Here is a 17794-nt window from a genome sequence, read left to right as displayed (position 1 = left end):
GTTCAGCCCATGTGGTAGTTTTTAATCAATGTTTCCTCTACCCGCTTTTTCCTTCACGCTAATCTTACCTCTTTCCCATAGGGGCATGAATCCTCCACTTCCAGAGTGGATAGTATTGAGATATCCCTTTGGGGTCTTTATGATAACCCTTTTACATGCTCCTCCCAGGGCAGGAGAGGGTGCTTCCGTTGGTGAAAGTTCGATGGCCATGAGACTCCTATTAACGGAGGTTAATAGGTTGAGTGGTCCATTTCTCTCTGTTTCTTTCTACTCCATCCCCATCTCTCTTGAGCTTGAAGCCTGGAACTCAGAGAACCACTGGAGGGAGGCCTGCAGATCTCCAGCTACTTGCCATGGGGGGATGCAGATGTGAAGGGTAGGAAAACCCTTTTTCCATTTGCACCCAAGACATGCTCTCCAAGCCAGCTTTACCACTACTGAAGCCGATATTTTGATCTGGCTGATTATGTCTATTCTCAGTTTGATTAGAAATCTCAATTAGAGGATGATTAATCCAAACTAACACGCCAGTTTTCCATTTTGCTTGCTTTTGATTTATTGCCCCAGTTCTAGGATTGAAACATCTTTGTCCCCAGGGGCTGGTTTAAGACTCTTTTGAGCTGTGCTCATTATCCTGTATCCCCTTCAACATCAAGATTCTTTAATCAAGCTGGTGTGCTTTGAACCCTGATGTATTTTTTAGTCCTTTTGAGGTTTTCTGACCTACCTCATCAGTCCTTTCGAGAAGTCTGAATTTTAGTGAAAGCTTGGTTTTACTCAACCAAGATCCCCTGCTACTCACTACTAGGTGATAATTGTTTTAGTGCAGGGTTTTTCAGCTTTGGAACTATTGACATTATGAGCCAGACAATTCTTTGCTGTTGAGGGAATGTCGTCCCACAGAATGTTCAGCAACATTCTGGGCCTCTGTTCACTAGATGCCAGTAGCACTCCCTCCCTCCCCCACTGCCCAGTTGTGAAAATCAAAAATGTCTCCAGACATTGTCAAAGATCCCCTGCGGAACAAAAATCACCCTCGATTAAGAGCTACTTTTCTAGTGGAAAATGTACCCAGTATAGTGGGAGCAGAGTATAATGGAAAATGGACCCTGTCTTTCTGGAAGGGTCAGGGTAGGTGTCCTAGGGGAAGTAGCATTTGAGCTGGGCTTTGCAGTATTAGAAAGATCTCGTAGTCACTGATAGAATAATTTTTAAGGTATAATCAGGGAGGTATCCATGGCTCTCCGTGATGCCTTCTTGACCAAAACTACATTTCCTACTATTCCTATTCATGCCCTCAAACATCCTAGGGATCACCTGGAGAGGCCTGGCTCTTCCCTACCTCTATGGTTTTGTTTATTCCATGTGAGTAGACTCTATCACTATATGTACAAATTCTGCTGTTGCTAGTTGCATTTACTGAGCTGCACACCCATCTTTGAATAAGGATTGAATTCCCAAAGCAAATTCCTCTACAGATGGGTCATTTTCTCTTAAGCATTAAGCCTACACTTTGGATAGATGAAGGAGTAGGTTCTGCTGTGAGCAGCATGAATATGTTGAATTCAGTGTTTTGGGGAATTTTAGGCATCACTTCAGATTATCATATGGTGGAGTGTGGCAGTTGTTGCACATTCATGAGAAGAGACCGGCTCACCTGGGATGTGACTCATCTGATGATGTACTGGTCTAGGGGTAGGGTAGGAGGGAATCTGGAATGAGTGTGGGAAGAAGAAATTGACAGCATCCTTTCCCAGGTTGCTAAAATCCATAGTAACACTGGTGGGTGGTGGGAGTCTCACAGCAGGGGTAAAAGAATCACACAGAAACATCAATGAGTTTGGCTATTTATTGATGCCACACAGAGGGAGGTTATGATTACAGTCTGGTTTTAAGTACTGAAATATCCACCAAGGTACCCCTTGAGGAGGCTGGGTAGAAGGGGAAATGGCAAAGCAGCACAGAGATGCAGGGAGGGCAATGGGCTGGGCCGTGTATGTCATACAATTATTTTGGAGGACAATGATGGGTAGGATTGTGCTTTACCCACCATGTTTTTTAGTAACATAACTTAGAATACTACTTGAATAAGCAGTACAGACGACAGGAGTAGCATCAAATATGTTAGCTAGGTTGTAACACCAGGCAGTTCATGTCATGTGGCCTCTCCTTCAAAAGTGAATCACTGTGGACCGAGCACCAGAAACATCGTCCCAGAGATTCATCTTGAAGTCAGAAAGGAGAAGAGCTAAGACCTGCACTCTCTGGAGTAGCAGTGTGCAGCTTTCAGAGTTTGGAAGATTTTAGTCAACTAAATGGGATGTTATTATCTAAAACAATATAATCCCTCACATTGTGTTTCAGATACTGGATGAAGGTTATCAGAAACATTCACTGACTATCTGAAAGCATCACAGTGGGATGTCAGCGGAGACGTGGCTGTCTCAGGAGATTGGACGGAGGTGTGCTCTTCTTTAAGAAAACCCATCACAAAACAAAGCATTCCTACAAAGGAGGCACTGAAACGATTTCCTGATTGAAGAAAGTAATCACTATTAAGTCTCCTGGAATATTGTTCTCTCGTGGTGTGTTTAATTACATTTTCATGTTTAAGAATTATATTAACCCACAACTTTCCAGAGAAGAGCTAAATATACTACTGTGAAAGACAATGTAAACCAAACTGGGTTTTAGAACGTTAATGTAGTTAAGTACCAGGCCCTGCGATGGCCCTCTCTATTTCATAGAGAGATGTATCCAGTGTCTCCTGATACACTTCTCAGTTGCTTGATCCAGGTGAGAAGAAAGAAGGGCCTAGATAAAGTAAACCAACAACTCTGCTTCATATCAGCACCCAAGTATCAGAGATGTAAGATACCATGCAGGTTCCTGTCTTCAGAGTCTTCCTGTTGATCTGAGTCCCCTCTTGTACAGCAAGCACTGGGACATGTCAAAATACTGACGACTCATCACGGAGTGATCGCCAAGGCAACAGATGATACCAACAGGACAGAAAACAGCAAGCCCTGTCTTCATTCTGGAGTCAAGAATGATGGACATCACACAGCTGTCTTACAACATAGCTCCAGAACAGGAAGCAAATATCCATGGCAAATAATTAGGAGCCAATGTTCTGCCTTTGAGAAACTGGAAAAAGACCTAGAATGGAGCACCTGGCCAAACTCTCTCCACATGTCTACCATCTTCTCCACCACGTGGATTGTAAATAACGTGGTCCATTTTGTACACGGAGAAATTTGGCCTAGTTTAGTTGGTTGAGGTCAGTAGGAATCTGAGTTTGTTCCTGAGTTTTGTAAGCCTGGTCATACCCAGGTCTCTGATGACAGGTATTTGAGCCTATGCTAGTACAGTACCAGGTTAAATCAATCTAGCTTACTAAATGAATCCCCCTGAAAGCCTACACTACACTTCAGGGACAGTCTTTGCAAACTGCCTCATTAGTAAATATCAGATTCTCCTCCACTCATGTCACTAACAATTTAAGTGTCTCCTCTCCTCGAAAATCATTATTCACCAGAGATTGCTATCGGCCAGCAATGTTTATGTTTAAAGGCAGAGAATACAATAATGTAATTATCATCTAGAAATAAATTCTCTGGCTTTAGGTAAACTTTTGTACTTTCCTCCTGTTTCTGGTCTATCTTGAATTTCATCCCAATCCCACTGTTTTATTTTTCACAGGAATTCATGAGAGTAATACACGTTAATGGCTTGGAAAAAAATAAAAAGCACATAATATTAAATCTTAAATTCAAGGTACCCAAGCAATAAAACTGGCATTGGTCAGCAACACCGTTACATGTTTAACAGAAGATGTATATGGAGAGTTTCACATACACTTACCCATTTGTATGCCTAGCTATGTTTACATTAATTCTGCCACCATCTAGATATTAGCACCGTCTTTTTAATAGCACCATTCTGCTGAACGGATAGGTAAAGGGAGACGTGGGATATTGTGTTCCATGAGGAGTATTAAGTGTATCTGTGCATGAGTCAGAAAATATGCTGCCCATCACATGAAGGCCACATCCTTGCCTTTCTCCCTGTCAAGAATTGGTTCTGATATCTTCTTTCATTTGAAGCTTATGCCCTTCCACCCACCCACTTACCCTCTTTCTCTGGGTTCAGTTCATGTAAGTACCTTCCCTTAGAAATCACTTTGTCTAGAAATTTGCTCTGAATTTGAGACCAAGCCTACTTTGACTTCTGGTGGGAGGTAGGAACATCCAGAACAAGCATTCTAACTTTCATTTCAGTTTCTTTGGACTCCCTGATTCACCTGTTCTCCCAAAAGTAAAAGATCTTTAAGACTAACTACATATTGGGTACACTGAGGAATAGATCCCCTTTACCTTACTTTTTAGAAATGTTTTTTCTCTAGATTAGAAGTTTGCACTATGTTCTTCTACTTAGTACAATTTACCTGGTTCTTTGAAATATTTTAATATGGAACCTCCATTTTCCAACCTGAGGAGAGGTGAGGACAGGTGGCAGCCCTAGAGCTGGTCATAGTGGTCTTTGCATATACAGCCCCTGCAGCAAGACGATGGTGGGACCTGAGCTCAGGCCTCCTGTAGGGACTGGAGGATGGGAGGAAGTCAGCCAGAAGACTCATTTTCCCTTCTGCGAAGGAGTGTGTATTTGCCAGGAAAGTGGGAAGAATAAAGGCCCACAGTTCCTTTTCTGTAATAGTAAGAAATTGATTTCTGCTCATTTGCTTTTTATGAGTTTTCATAGAAATGCTCTTCAAACCAGAAGTGTTTTCTGTGTAAGTGACCTAAACCCCTTAGGCTGTGTTTCTTATGCCTGTTTCCTCTTAGTCTAGTGTCCCAAGGTTGGCAGGAGACTCTAAGCAGCCCAGATATGGAGCCCTACAGGGATGGAGGAAGAGACTGAGGGATGTAACCAGCACTTTCTCTTCCTGCCCTAGTTGAACATGGGGTGAAGAAAGCAGTCCTCTGCCTGGATGAATTAAAGGAATGTTCCTAAAGCTCCGCTGTGACATTTTAAATAGCAGCTGCCCCAGGCAGGGAGGCAAGAAAAAAAAAAGAAAGGTATTCATCAAGATAAATTAAGAAGATTATTTGTCCCCTGGGTAAGTGTTGCCTGATACTCTTGAGGTAGTCAGGGAAATAGCTGGTCTCTTTGTTTTTATCTTTAAGGGAGAACAAAAATACAGTATTTCACAAATCTGTCTAACCTGGCACCTTTCCCAGGAGCCGATACCAGGTGCTGCCTGATTCTCCTAGCTATTTCACCTTCCTATCAGGGAGCAGCAAGTACGGCAGCCTAGGCCTCCTGTGAGGGACATTCGGTGGCTAGAGGAACACAATGGATTTTGTTTCATCATGACCCAAAGCTGAATCTGAAATATATGAAGCAAAACCTCAACGAAGCAGCTCCCAGGGCTAAAGCATGTCACGGTCAGCAGGCTGCTGCAGTCTGGTGGAAGCTGGCTTCCTTTTGGGCTTAGAGTTCTTTTGGCTTTTGGAGCAACCGTCGCCTTCTTTGCCTTTGGGTGTGTGTGATGTGTGTCTGGGGACACGAGAAGCAGCACTCAGCCCTCACGGTGGGCACAGAACATTTCTTCATGGCTTTCAGTGTCTGGCAGAAACTGGCTGACAGTTTGTCCTTAGTGCAAAGTAAATCTGTGGAAGGAGAAAAAGAATAAGAAAAAAAGTCCAAAGATTATCCTTTGTGGATATACAAGCACAACTTCTATTAATGTAAGACTTTATATGTCTACCAAGAAAGGAGCCATAACAATTCATAATAGGTGGTATCTACTGAATGTTTATTATGTATCAGACACTGTGCAGAGTGTTTATGCTAAACTGAATTATCAGTCACAATTCTTCACTCCCATGTAATTGTTTTATACAGAACATTCCCTCCTTGCCATGGCTGCCTAGTGGGTGGAGAATCCTTCCCAACTACTTGCCTTTGGGTTCAGCTCTGTGACTTGCTTTAGACAATGGGATGCTAGTAGACACGATCTCTGCAGTGACTTGGAATGTGCAGGAGGACAAGCCTTCCCTGATGAGCTTCTGCTGTCACCATAAGAAGAACCTGGCTGGTGCAGCCACCAAGGGTGATAAGAGACACATGGGGCAGACCTGGACTCAACCTACAGTTAGCAGCCAAGGTCAACCAAAGCCAAGCTCAATCATGTGAACCTTGGCTGACCTATAGATGCTCAGCAAAAAATACATGACTGTGCATTATATGAAAAAGACACACACACATGCATGTTTATAGCAGCACAATTCACAATTGCAAAGATATGGAACCAACCTAAGGGCCCGTCAACCAATGAGTGGATACAGGAAAATGTGGTATATACACCCCAGGAAATATTACTCAACCAGAAAAAAAAAAAAAGGAATGAAATAATGTCTTTTGCAGCAACTTGGGTGAAGCTGGAGGCCATTATTCTAAGTGAAGTAACTTCAGGAATGGAAAACCAAATATATGTTCTCATTTATAAGTGGGAGCTAAGCTATGAGGACTCAGAGGCATAAGAATGATATAATAGACAGGGGGCCCAGGGAGGAAACTTGGGGGTGGTAAGGAATAAAAGACTACATATTGGGTATAGTATACACTGCTTGGGAGATGGGTGCACTAAAATCTCAGAAATCGCCACTAAGGAACGTGAGTTTTGGTTATCCCCCACAACTACTTTGGTACCCCCAAAACTATTGAAATTTTAAAAAAGAAAAAAATACATGACTGTAGTTTTAAACCCGAGTGTCGGGGTGCTTTGCTATGCAGTATTGCTATGGAAATAGTTGAATGCAGTGTCTTCCATGCTTCACTACATTTCATCTTTACAGTGCTACTAGCAGACAAGTATTTTTTTCCATTTCACAAATGACGAAAGTAAGGCCTCAAGTAGTGAAGAACTTGTATAAGGTTGTCCAGCTGATAAATGGCATAGCCAGATCTGAACACAGGCAGTCTTAACTCTAGAGCTCATGCTCTAATCAATCATACTATTCAGAGTGTCAAGCCAACAACCCGTCAGCAAAATAACCAATGCTTCCGGGCCGGGCATGGTGGCTCACGCCTGTAATCCCAGCACTTTGGGAGGCTGAGGTGGGCGGATCATGAGGTCAGGAATTCGAGACTAGCCTGGCCAACATGGTGAAACCCCGTCTCTACTAAAAATACAAAAAGTAGCTGGGCGTGGTGGTGGGCGCCTGTAATCCCAGCTACTCAGGAGGCTGAGGCAGGAGAATCGCTTGAAACCGGAAGGTGGAGGTTGCAGTGAGCCGAGATCGTGCCATTGCACTCCAGCCTGGGCAACAAGAGTGAAACTTCATCTCAAAAACAGAAGAAAAAAAAAATAATAACCAATGCTTCCAGAGTGAATGAGGGATACAGACATAAACTGTGATCCCCGCCCTGCAGAACTTTACCATAGAGATGAAGGCAGAAGACATGTACGAATAATTCCCAGAGTAAGTATACAATTAGTCACCTGAGTTCTAACCCTTATTCTCCTCTAACTAGCTCTGGGAAAGTGTGTCCTTTAATTTTCTTGGCCTTGCTTTTCCAATACATGAGTCAGGGAGCGAGAGTGGGTTGCTCGGGACCACCCTTTTGTACGGGTGGTTCTCAGATGGCACTGGCCCACACGGTCCAGGTCTGTAAAGAATTCAATTAGATTTTTTTTTTTTCTAGAAAGTGAAGTTGTTTTAAGCTTGCCTTAGGTACCTCTTGGAGCGCTCATCTTTCTTTCTCCTTTACAGAGAAAATATTTTCATAGTTCTGAAGAAAAGCACTTTCATAAACAGGCCGCTGTCCTTTGTAAAGGGAACAGTCAGGAAAAGTAGAAATGGAAATAATAGCCTCTCCACCCCAAATTTGCGACAGTATCTTTGCATCTCTATGCTTTTTTCACCTTTAGATCATAAAGACAAAAATTCTTTTTATCTCCTCAGAACTCCTTATTCTCTTAACTGTGCCTTATTTTTGTGAAGAAATGAATGTCTTCTGTTAGCTTCCAGAGTCCCGTTTGGTGCTGAAGTTTTAAGTGCCCTTAGGAATTGGTAACATATAATGCTCCTAGATTCCAAAATCTGAGTCTTCATCTTTCCTTCTTCAGGCCTCTTCTTTAAGCCTCTTATAAAAAACCTGTCTCTCTTAAAACCCCACAGGAAATTGCCTGACACCCTTGGGAGTTTCAGAGAGAGTACATGTTTTTGTATTTTGAGACGGTTCCCTCTGTCTCCCAGGTTGGAGTGCAGTGGCGCAATCTCGGCTCACTGCAACCTCTGCCTCCCGGGTTCAAGCAATTCTCCTGCCTCAGCCTCCTGAGTAGTTGGGACTACAGGCATGTGCTACCATGCCCAGCTAATTTTTTGTGTGTGTGTGTGTATATTTAGTAGAGACGGGGTTTCACCATGTTGGTCAGGCTGGTCTTGAACTCCTGACCTCGAATGATCTGCCTGCCTCGGCCTCCCAAAGTGCTAGAATTACAGGTGTGAGCCACTGTGCCTGGCCTTGTTTTTCTTTTTGTTTCGGATTTTCTCCTCAAAATTCAACTTCAGAGAGTACATGTTTTGACCAAGCATGTCTCTTGTGGAATATCCCTTCGAGCTCTTCATCTCCCTCATCCCAGCAGAGCAGTGGGTGTTGTTCACGGGACCTGGGCCATGCACTGTGTGCACTGCTGATCGGAACAAGGCAAGGCTTCCTTCCCAGGCTCTGGGAAGCCCCCTGGCAGGGTAGTCCAAGCATCACAAAGCCTCCCCAGTTTCTTAGCCAGCCTCTCCTGAAGTCTCTGTGGATGGAGGCTGGAGAGGGCACAGGTGGGGCGGCTCTTTGCCCCACAATCTCGTCGCTGTGTCTGTGAGTGCTCTAGGGTTGCTGCCCAGGAGGAGAAAGACAGAAGAAGGGTGGAGGCTCAGCTGACAGCCACCGTTCCACAAAGCTTCTTCTGGCAGCGCTGACCCACATGAGTCCCCTCTGTCTCCATCTCCAAACAGGCATTATTGTATTACACACTCGGGCACGGCACCATACTCTCTCTTGACCTGCTCTGTAAATTGAGCATGAGCCTCTTCTGCTAAGGGCCAAAGGTATCTGCCATTATAAAAAGGACCTCTAGGAGGCCCCCCAAAGGTTGTGGGTTGAACTGTATCCTTTGAAATGTACCCCAGAGTGGAAGTCCTCACCCTTTGTATCTGTGAATGTGATCTGATTTGGAAATAAGATCTTGGCAGATAGAATAATGATGTCAGTTAAGATGAGGTCACTCTGAACTAGGGTGGGCCCTTCATCCAACCTGAGTGGTGTCCTTATAAAAAGAGGAGAAGAGACACAGAGAGAGACACACATACAGAGGAGGAAAAGCCGTGCTGAGACACAGACACAGAGAGGAAAGACAGCCATGTGGTAATGGAGGCAGAGACTGGAATTCAGTTTCTGTAAGCCAAGGAATGCCAGTGATGGCCGGCAACCGCCAGCAGCTGGGAGAATGACTGTGGCCCTACTAATACCTTGATTTTGGACTTCTAGCCTCCAGAACTGTGAGAATAGATTTCTGTTGTCTTTAGTCACCTAGTTTATTATAATTTATTATGGCAGCATGAATATGTGTGCTTGTAGCCCAGGAAGCTAATATACCCCTTCCTCCATGAAAGCAGAAAAAACACAGATACAAATTATTAAGCATTTACCACACACTAGGCAATGTTTGATATATACTATACCATTTGATTGTCGCAGAAATCAATAGATGTGGGTGCATCTATTCTTTTAATAACTGAGGGTTCCAGAGAAGCTTAGCAATTGACCCAACATCACACAGCTGGTACATAGATGGTGCCGCTGGAAATTGAATGTTGTCTCAATAGCTCCCAAGCTTTGTCTCTGAGAGAATGAATCTCTTGTACTGGTGATGGGGCAGGAGAAGATCACATGAATAGGTCTTCTCTGCCCAGAACATCTTCTTTTTCTCAACACAGGAGGCCCACTTGTCAGGTTAGGTCAACACCTAAATGACTGAAAGAGACTCAACCAAGCCTGGAATCCTCACATGTTCTTGGAAACCATGAGATCAAGAGCCTTGCTTTTCAATAGTCCTTGGAGCCTGGATACATGCAAGGTCCTGGGGCCCCACTTTTTGAGAGTGGGGGACCGGAAGGAAGAGTGGAGGATGAGAGTGGCCTATATTGGCAGTCTGTGTTCCAGAACTATATTTAGCAACTCATTTAGATGATGACCGTGAGCCCAACATGATGACAGGGCTCAATTACATCAGTTCTCCCTATTGCTGTGAAACAATGAAGGCTTGTTGTGTTCATTAGTCAATTGGATTCCACTTCCAAAGTACATACAATGCTTATAATTATGGGCAACTTGGAGGGGAGATCCCAATTTGCCTCTGCTGGTTCAACAAAAATCACATTTGGAAATTTAAAGGGACAGTTATATGCCTGTATCTTTGTTGTCAGCTGTGTTATCAGGCGATAATATTTTTTTCACCAAAGAAGCTTGAAAAACAATTTCAATGTTGTTGACAAATACAGCTTCCATGACTTTGGGCTTCTTGAGGCCAAGAACTGTATTTTACTCATGTCTTTCTCCTCAGCTCTTAGCACTTCTCTGAGACATCTTGTGATCAATAATATTTTGTTGAATACGTGAATGAATGAGATCCTATTCATCTGGCAGAATATTCTTTACTAGAAAATTTACCGACTTAAATGTTCATCTGTATCAACATTGGATCTAAGTACTGTTTCTATTTTTTTTTTTTTTTTTGGCCTTTTCTACCCTTCCTTAAATTAAAAACAATAGCAGCAGCAACAACAAAACAACCCCAGGAATGGTAGGCTTAAGGGTTTTGCTTTTGTTTTTTAATCAATAAGAATGTAATGCTGAGAATAAAGCTGATACTTGGTAAATGAATTTTGTTGATTTTTTTTTCCATGTAGATATGTGGAAAGGGTTTTGTAGGCACTAATGTGGAAAAATAGTTCCAATTTAGATTTTAAGTCATTAAAACTTCAGATGGTTTCTAAAAGAAGTAAAATGACCTGGAGGAAACTAAACCTTATATGAATTCATACCTGATATTATAAAATATACTTAGGAGTATGTTATGTTTATTGTGAAAGCTGATTGACAAGAGTCTGGGCATTGAATGAATATTTTCAAAGAATTTTAGAGAATTATAGTGGTCAGGGTGGGTGGCTGGTTTCTTAAATCAAGGAATTTCTCACAACTCTTCTTTCATTTTCCTTCTATGTGAGTAGGCATGGCTCTGCCTTCAAAAGAAGCTAGTAATTAACTTTTGGGGCCCTGATAATTGTCAGTGAGTGGAATTCATTGTTAAGCACATCAATTGCCAGCCAACTATTCGTCGCCATTTATTCTGTGTGAGATTTCAAAATGAAAACTACCATCTATGCATTTAACCCTGTTTTGATTATTGAAGATTTTAGTGTCCAGCAATAGGACAGTTGAAGACAACCTACATATAATTCAAAATAACAAGCCCTAACACTAGGCATGATCAACCAAGAGTAAGTTGTTGCTTCAGTTATATAAAAAACACAACATAGAAGGGATTCTATAGCCTCAACTATTTAAAGTATGGTACCGTAGAAGGTAATGAAATGAAAGGAAAGGAAAAGATTCTCAAATTGGTCCCTTGGTCTAGAACGAGGTGCTTCTCAAACTTTGATGTGCGCATGAATCACCAGGGATCTTGTTAAATGAAGATTCTAATTAGGTAGGTCTAGAGTGAGGCCTGAGAGCCTCAAACTCCCAGGAGATGCCAATTCAGCTTGTCCAGGGACCATGTTTTGAGAAGCAAGAGTCTGGAAGACATGAATAACACCTCTGAAAATGAGCTCTAAGTGGTTTCTTCTGGAATTTCAAGTAAGGCCAATGAAAGCCACCCTTAAGTGCAAGTCAGTAAGAGCTTCCTGTGATAATCATACCCAAAGCATTTCCTCGCTCAGTGCATTTTTATCAGTATTTCCAGACCAGATCTCTCTCCTGGCCTCCATACCTGTAGAGCAAACCAATCACAGGACACCCTTAACTAGATAATTCACAGACTCCTCAACAAACATGTCCCAGACAGAACTCACTATCTTCCCTCTTTCCCAAAGCTCCTGTTGGGCTTCCTCTCTCAGTGCATGGTAGCTTCATCTACTCAGCTGCCCAAGTCAAAATTATGGGCATTAGCCTTTCTCTCCTTTCTCCCAGCACAAAGGGCTATCAAATTTTTCTTTTAATGAGCTCCTGAATATACTCACTTCTCTGTTTTTAATTTTATTTAGAAATTTTACATGTCAATGAAGCCCAAACAATCAGTGGAATGGACATTATAGGTCATAGCTGAACCTACCCAACCTATAGGAGCTCCTTTGTCTCTCACGCAGAGAGCCTCCTGTAAATTCACTTCTCCTGGGGTAGCCCTTGGCCAATGGCTGAAGAGCGTGGGAGTGTGAATGTACCACTTACTGGCTCAGTAGTGGACAACTTGGGGGTATAACTTGTGCTCTGGAGCTGCCTGGAGGACCAGGCTGAAGCTAGGACTCAGGTTCCTGAGAAGGCACCCTGGCTGTGTCTCCTCCCTTTTCCATCCAGCTTTCTCCACTCCCTTAATGATCTTCCATGGAAATACTTACTTAATGAATCCCTTGCACACACACTTTCACCCCAGAGCCTGCTTCTGGGGGACCTGGCCTAATGCAGTGGTACCAGATTTATAGAGATGACCATTTCACACTTGACTGGGTTCCTAAGAAAGGCTGGGATATCTCTCAAGACATCTTTGAAAGCATAGAAGTAATTCTCATCCATGTTGGATGACATCAGTGTGAACAGGCTTACAGAGAGAAAATGGTATTTTATGATACTCAATAAATAATAATAATAAAAAAAGAAAAATGGATGAGATACTCTCTCAAGAAGTTAGGATTCAAACCTCACCAGATCAGATAGTTTGTTCCCAGGGTTACTGTTTGACCTCTTTAACATTAAGATTTTCTATTCAGTAAAAGAAATGTAAAGCTATCTACAAGTTGTATCATGCAGGATGACATTTGTGCAAAGATCTCTTTCTCCCCGAGCAAACCCATTCACCCACCGGCACTTTTCTTGCAGGCCTGCTGGTTGCATTTTTTGAATTCTGGAGGTCTGGGTTTGTGATCACATAGGCATTGGTCTTGGTCTTCAGTTTTATTGCCCTCTGAGGGCACACACTGGACAGTCCTCTTCTGAAAGCCACCTCCACAGGAAGTGGAACACTGAAAGAGAAGTTGAACAGAGAGTCAGAAGTCCTCCCCACGACTCCCAAGGAAACACCAGTAGAACACCTCCAATCCCACTGTGGTCAAGAATGGAAACATCTCAATAACCAGAAACCTTTTTGGAGGAGTCATAGAATAAAGGCAGTAATAATTTGGAGATGTGAGTTTAGAGAGACTCTATACTATAGGTTGTGTGGATTGAATCTGACTGAAATTACTATTAGGTTCTCTGCAGAACGTGCTCCTTTTTCACACGTTTGAGAATGGCCTGATGCCTTTCGCCACATGGCTACAGCACTGGGCTCCAGGAACCTACGTTGGTGCCGTTGGACCCAGCCACCTGGCCACACATGACTGCTCTAGGGAAGGTCCCTGCATCAAGCTGGGCCAATCAGTCACTTCCTTGGGAATTTGAATTGAGACCCAGCAAGAGATTCCATCTAAGGCTGAAATTTGAAAACTTGGGTGTTGTTGGTGGCCACATTTCCTGCCAAGTAGAATGAGTGAAAACCAGATGGCAGAAAAGGTGAATGGAATGAAGCATGTGCTTAGAGAGGAACGGGAATGAGGGAGGCATTGCCCATGGGGTTCACACCCTTGGTTCTAGCTAAAACTCCCAACCCAAACATTCATCTTTGCATCATGAGTATATGGAGTGAAACATATGGAGGGAGGTTGAATTGCAAGCAAAGCAGAATACAATTTCATACCTGGGACGTGGTATTTCGGCCTGAACTAATTTTGATTTGGGGCTGGGGATTGGATGTGAGGAGGGGTGGAGCTACCCGAAGAGATGAACGTTGGGTAAAAAGAGAAGTGGGAGGGAAAGACCCCAGTGGCATGCAGAGAATGTGGAATGGGGGTAGGGACAGGGCTGAGCATGGAAGCTGGGGAAGAAGCAGAGCAACAGCGGACCCAGCTCTGTGCCTAGCCAGACCAGGTCCTCTCAAGCCATTCTAATGATATGGTTCCACTGCAATGTCATGATCGCCCACCTGGCTGCAGGAGGGAGATTCGCTGGCCTGGGAAAGCAGTTTACATAAGATTCTTCAGGATGCAAGAAAATGTGCCTGAATTTACCACATATGCTCTTTTCTTAAATTATTTTTTGAGGTAAAATATATAAAACACAAAATATACCATTTAAACCATTTTTTTCTGAGACAAGGTCTGGCTCTATCACCCAGGCTGGAAGGCAGCGGCACAATCTCGGCTCACTGCAACCTCCCTCCCTGGGTTCAAGTGATTCTCCTACCTCAGACTCCCAAGTAGCTGGGACTACAGGCGTGTGCCACCACACCTGGTGACTTTTTCCTCTGGCACACTCGCTAAGTCAACTGGAAGTTTAGCCATTTGTTTCCAGATTCCAATTTTATTTTTTATTTTTGGCAAGGGGAAGCTAAAGATAGATCAGTGTAATTTTACAGGTTCCAAAATTGTATGAACCCATCTCTCTGCTCTTGTCTGCTGCCCCCATCTTTGTCCTTCTAGGTTTGTGCCATTTTTAGTGTTTTATCCCTTCTGCCTATTTAGTGGAGTTTTGAGAACAAGGGCAAATGTATATGTTCAATCCATAGCTTGTGTAGTTTCACTTAATAATAGATCATAGAGGTTACGAGTGATTCCAAAGGCTGGCCTGGCAGGTGTTAACCACTCTCTCATTATCCCTCCATTCTTTGCTATGCACAATTGGTTAATTCCTGACACACAGCTCTTCTAAGGAACTTCAACCCAAGTCCACCCTCGATAGACTCACCTGGAACTCCTTCAGGGAGTTAAAGGGGAGACTTAAAAATGTTCTTTTACAATTTTGAATCTTCTATGAGATTGTTTCCCTGAATGGGCCCAATTCTTACAGCATTTTTATGACTTCACATTGTATCACATTTTCTCTTTTCGAGGTCATGTTTGCTTTGATTAGAGGTACTTATTTTGTTATACAGAGCTCTGAGATATTTATAAAGAGCCTAGTCCTGAAATATATCCAGGCAGCTGGGGCAAGGCCTGCCAGGAGTAAGCATGGCCTTTGCTCAGGCCCATGTGGCTGGAGAAGGCCACTGCTGCCTTGATCCAATCTGCCATAATGTTAATAATGAATTTTGTGAAGCTCATGGCTAGACTAGGCACACAAATCTTGCTCAGAGGAGTGAGTATTAGTTTGGTAACTATTTATTGGGTGCCAACAGATAAACATTCTAGCAAAGGGGCAACTGTTGAGTAAATATGATCAATCAACTTGATGGAATATTACTGTAAAGAAGAGGTTAACATTAGTCCTGGTTCAGAGTACTTGGAGAGAAAAAGTGACCTTGAAGTATGGTTTCCTTGGAAACTAGAGAGTTAAGGTAAATGCAAAAGATGATAACTGTCTTGTTCACTAGGAAATTCCTGACTGTAGGACTGCTCCCTACTGGATGTCTGTGAGTTGGCATGCGGCCTTGGGCATGTGAGACCAAAATAGTTTAAAATATTGGCAAGAAACTGAGGCTGAGGCTTGTGTCAAGGTGGCCTGTGTGCATCTTGGCTCTGATTTCTTGCTACCCATACATATCACACTTGACAGACAAGGAAGCAAATGAAGTTGTACTCTTGGATAGTTGCTGAAATTGTATCCTTCGGTAGCAACCTCCTGCAGAGATGAGGCTGTTGTGCCTAATATAATTCCTGCTTGTATCCTTCTACACAGCTAAGTGAATTCGGTGTTGAGTCCAGCCTATTGTGCCTCACATGTCTGACTGCCAATAGACTGCCAATTTGACACAGCATTAGAGTGGATCAATGGCTGTGCCGGTGCAACTATGCAGCTATGAACAATGAGAATTACAAACAGTATAGCAACCTACAAATAGCTGGGAGCATTATGTTGGGCAAAATACTGCATTCCCGTGTGTGTTATAATTATAACCATCAAAACTTACATGCACGGGAACAAGTTACTTTATAAAAATGTTAGTAGTTGTGGTGTTAGTGTATCAGACCACCTTGGCTCTCCTGTCTCCCAGCTCATGGCCCTAGGATCTGTCCCAGCTGAGGTGGCAACCAACTTTCGGAAAGCACAACCCAGTGGCCTTCACCTCATGCCATGTGTATTAGCCTAGTTTCACACTGCTCTAAAGACATATCTGAGACTGGGTAATTTATTAAGAAAAGAGGTTTAATTGACTCAGAGTTCCACAGGGCTGGGGAGGCCTCAGGAAACTTACAATCATGGTGGAAGGGAAGAGGCACGTCTTACATGGCAGCAGGTGAGGGAGAGTGGGGAGTGAAATGGGAAGAGCACCTTATAAAACCATCAGATCTTGTGAGAAATCACTGACTATCACAAGAACAGCATGGGGGAAACTGCCCCCCATGATCCACTCACCTGCCACTGGGTCTCTCCCTTGACACGTGAGAATTACAATCCGAGATGAGATTTGGGTGGGGACACAGAGCGAAACCATATCACCATGTCTCATGCCTCCCTGCTTCTGATTGGGTTTTCTTGTTGCCAATGAGACATGAGACACAATGGGACTTGCTCAGTGCCCATATCTGGACAATTCATAAGTATGGAGATATTAGCCCTCTAAAGGGAGACTCCACCAAAGGGAGATAGGAGCCAGTGGATAACTCTTCTTCTTTCCTACTCTTCCCTCCCTTCCTGGATAAACTGCCACAACACGCAGTAGTTCACACAGTTTTTAGAAGCCTTCCTGTGAGAGCCAGCAGTCAGTTGCTCCTGACACCAAGCGATGGTCAGTTAGGTAAGATAATCAGTCTAGTAACACACCACTTCATTTTTGACTCTCCTTCTTCTCTGCCTTCTTTCTCTTTTCTATCACCCCTGCTTCCCTGGCACTGAATTTCCTAATAAACTGTTAAATTTTTTCTCGAGACTCCATTTGACAGAAAACCCAGGATAAGACAAATCAGAATGATGGCAGAATCTGTCCATGGGAGAATTTTCTTTATTTTCTTTTCCTGAGATGGTGTCTTGCTCTGTCACCCAGGCTGGAGTGCAGTGGTACAATCTCGGCTCACTGCAACCTCCACCTCTTGGGTTCAAGTGATCCTCCTACCTCAGCCTCCTGAGTAGCTGGGATTACAGGCATGTACCACCATGCCTGACTAATTTTTTTATTTTTAGTAGAGATGAGATTTCACCCTGTTGGCCAGGCTGGTCTTGAACTCCTGACCTCAGGTGGTCCACCTGCTTCGGCCTCCCAAAGTGCTAGGACTAGAGGTGTGAGCCACCACACCTGGCCACAATTTTCTTTATTTTCAATATTGCTGATAGAGTGTTATTTATGCAATAAGCAAACTTAGGGAGAATAATACCTCTTTCCTTCATTTACAGTTTAATTATTTTGTTCCATCAAACAGGCTGGCCATCTGGCAAACTGATCTGTGGGCTGACAAGAGGCCTGAAACTCAATAAGTCTGACTATGCCTAAAGCTTTAGGACAGATGCCAACTCCTCTTTGCTCTAGGAAAAGCCAGAGAATCCAAGG

General features: G+C 43.3%; 1 protein-coding gene across 2 annotated transcripts in view; it reads right to left on the bottom strand.

The window, feature by feature from the left end:
* Positions 1-1834: 1834 nt before the first annotated feature.
* The window catches only part of ADAMTS12 (ADAM metallopeptidase with thrombospondin type 1 motif 12), a 371361-nt gene continuing 355401 nt past the window's right edge, over positions 1835-17794 (bottom strand). Inside the window, exons 23-24 of one of the 2 annotated variants that reach the window (XM_016953471.3) lie at positions 13139-13298; positions 1835-5672 (exon numbers count right to left, since the gene is read on the bottom strand). In XM_016953471.3, coding sequence (XP_016808960.3) covers positions 5494-5672; positions 13139-13298 — 339 coding nt within the window. In that variant the 3' untranslated portion in view covers positions 1835-5493. The remainder of the gene's footprint in view (positions 5673-13138; positions 13299-17794) is intronic. The other variant, XM_016953472.4, reaches the window with a different exon arrangement.

Source organism: Pan troglodytes, chromosome 4, assembly GCF_028858775.2.
Source record: "Pan troglodytes isolate AG18354 chromosome 4, NHGRI_mPanTro3-v2.0_pri, whole genome shotgun sequence".
In the NCBI taxonomy this organism is placed as follows: Eukaryota; Metazoa; Chordata; class Mammalia; order Primates; family Hominidae; genus Pan; species Pan troglodytes.
The sequence above is the reverse complement of the archived record's forward strand: the minus strand, read 5'-3'. Positions and strand labels throughout refer to the sequence as shown.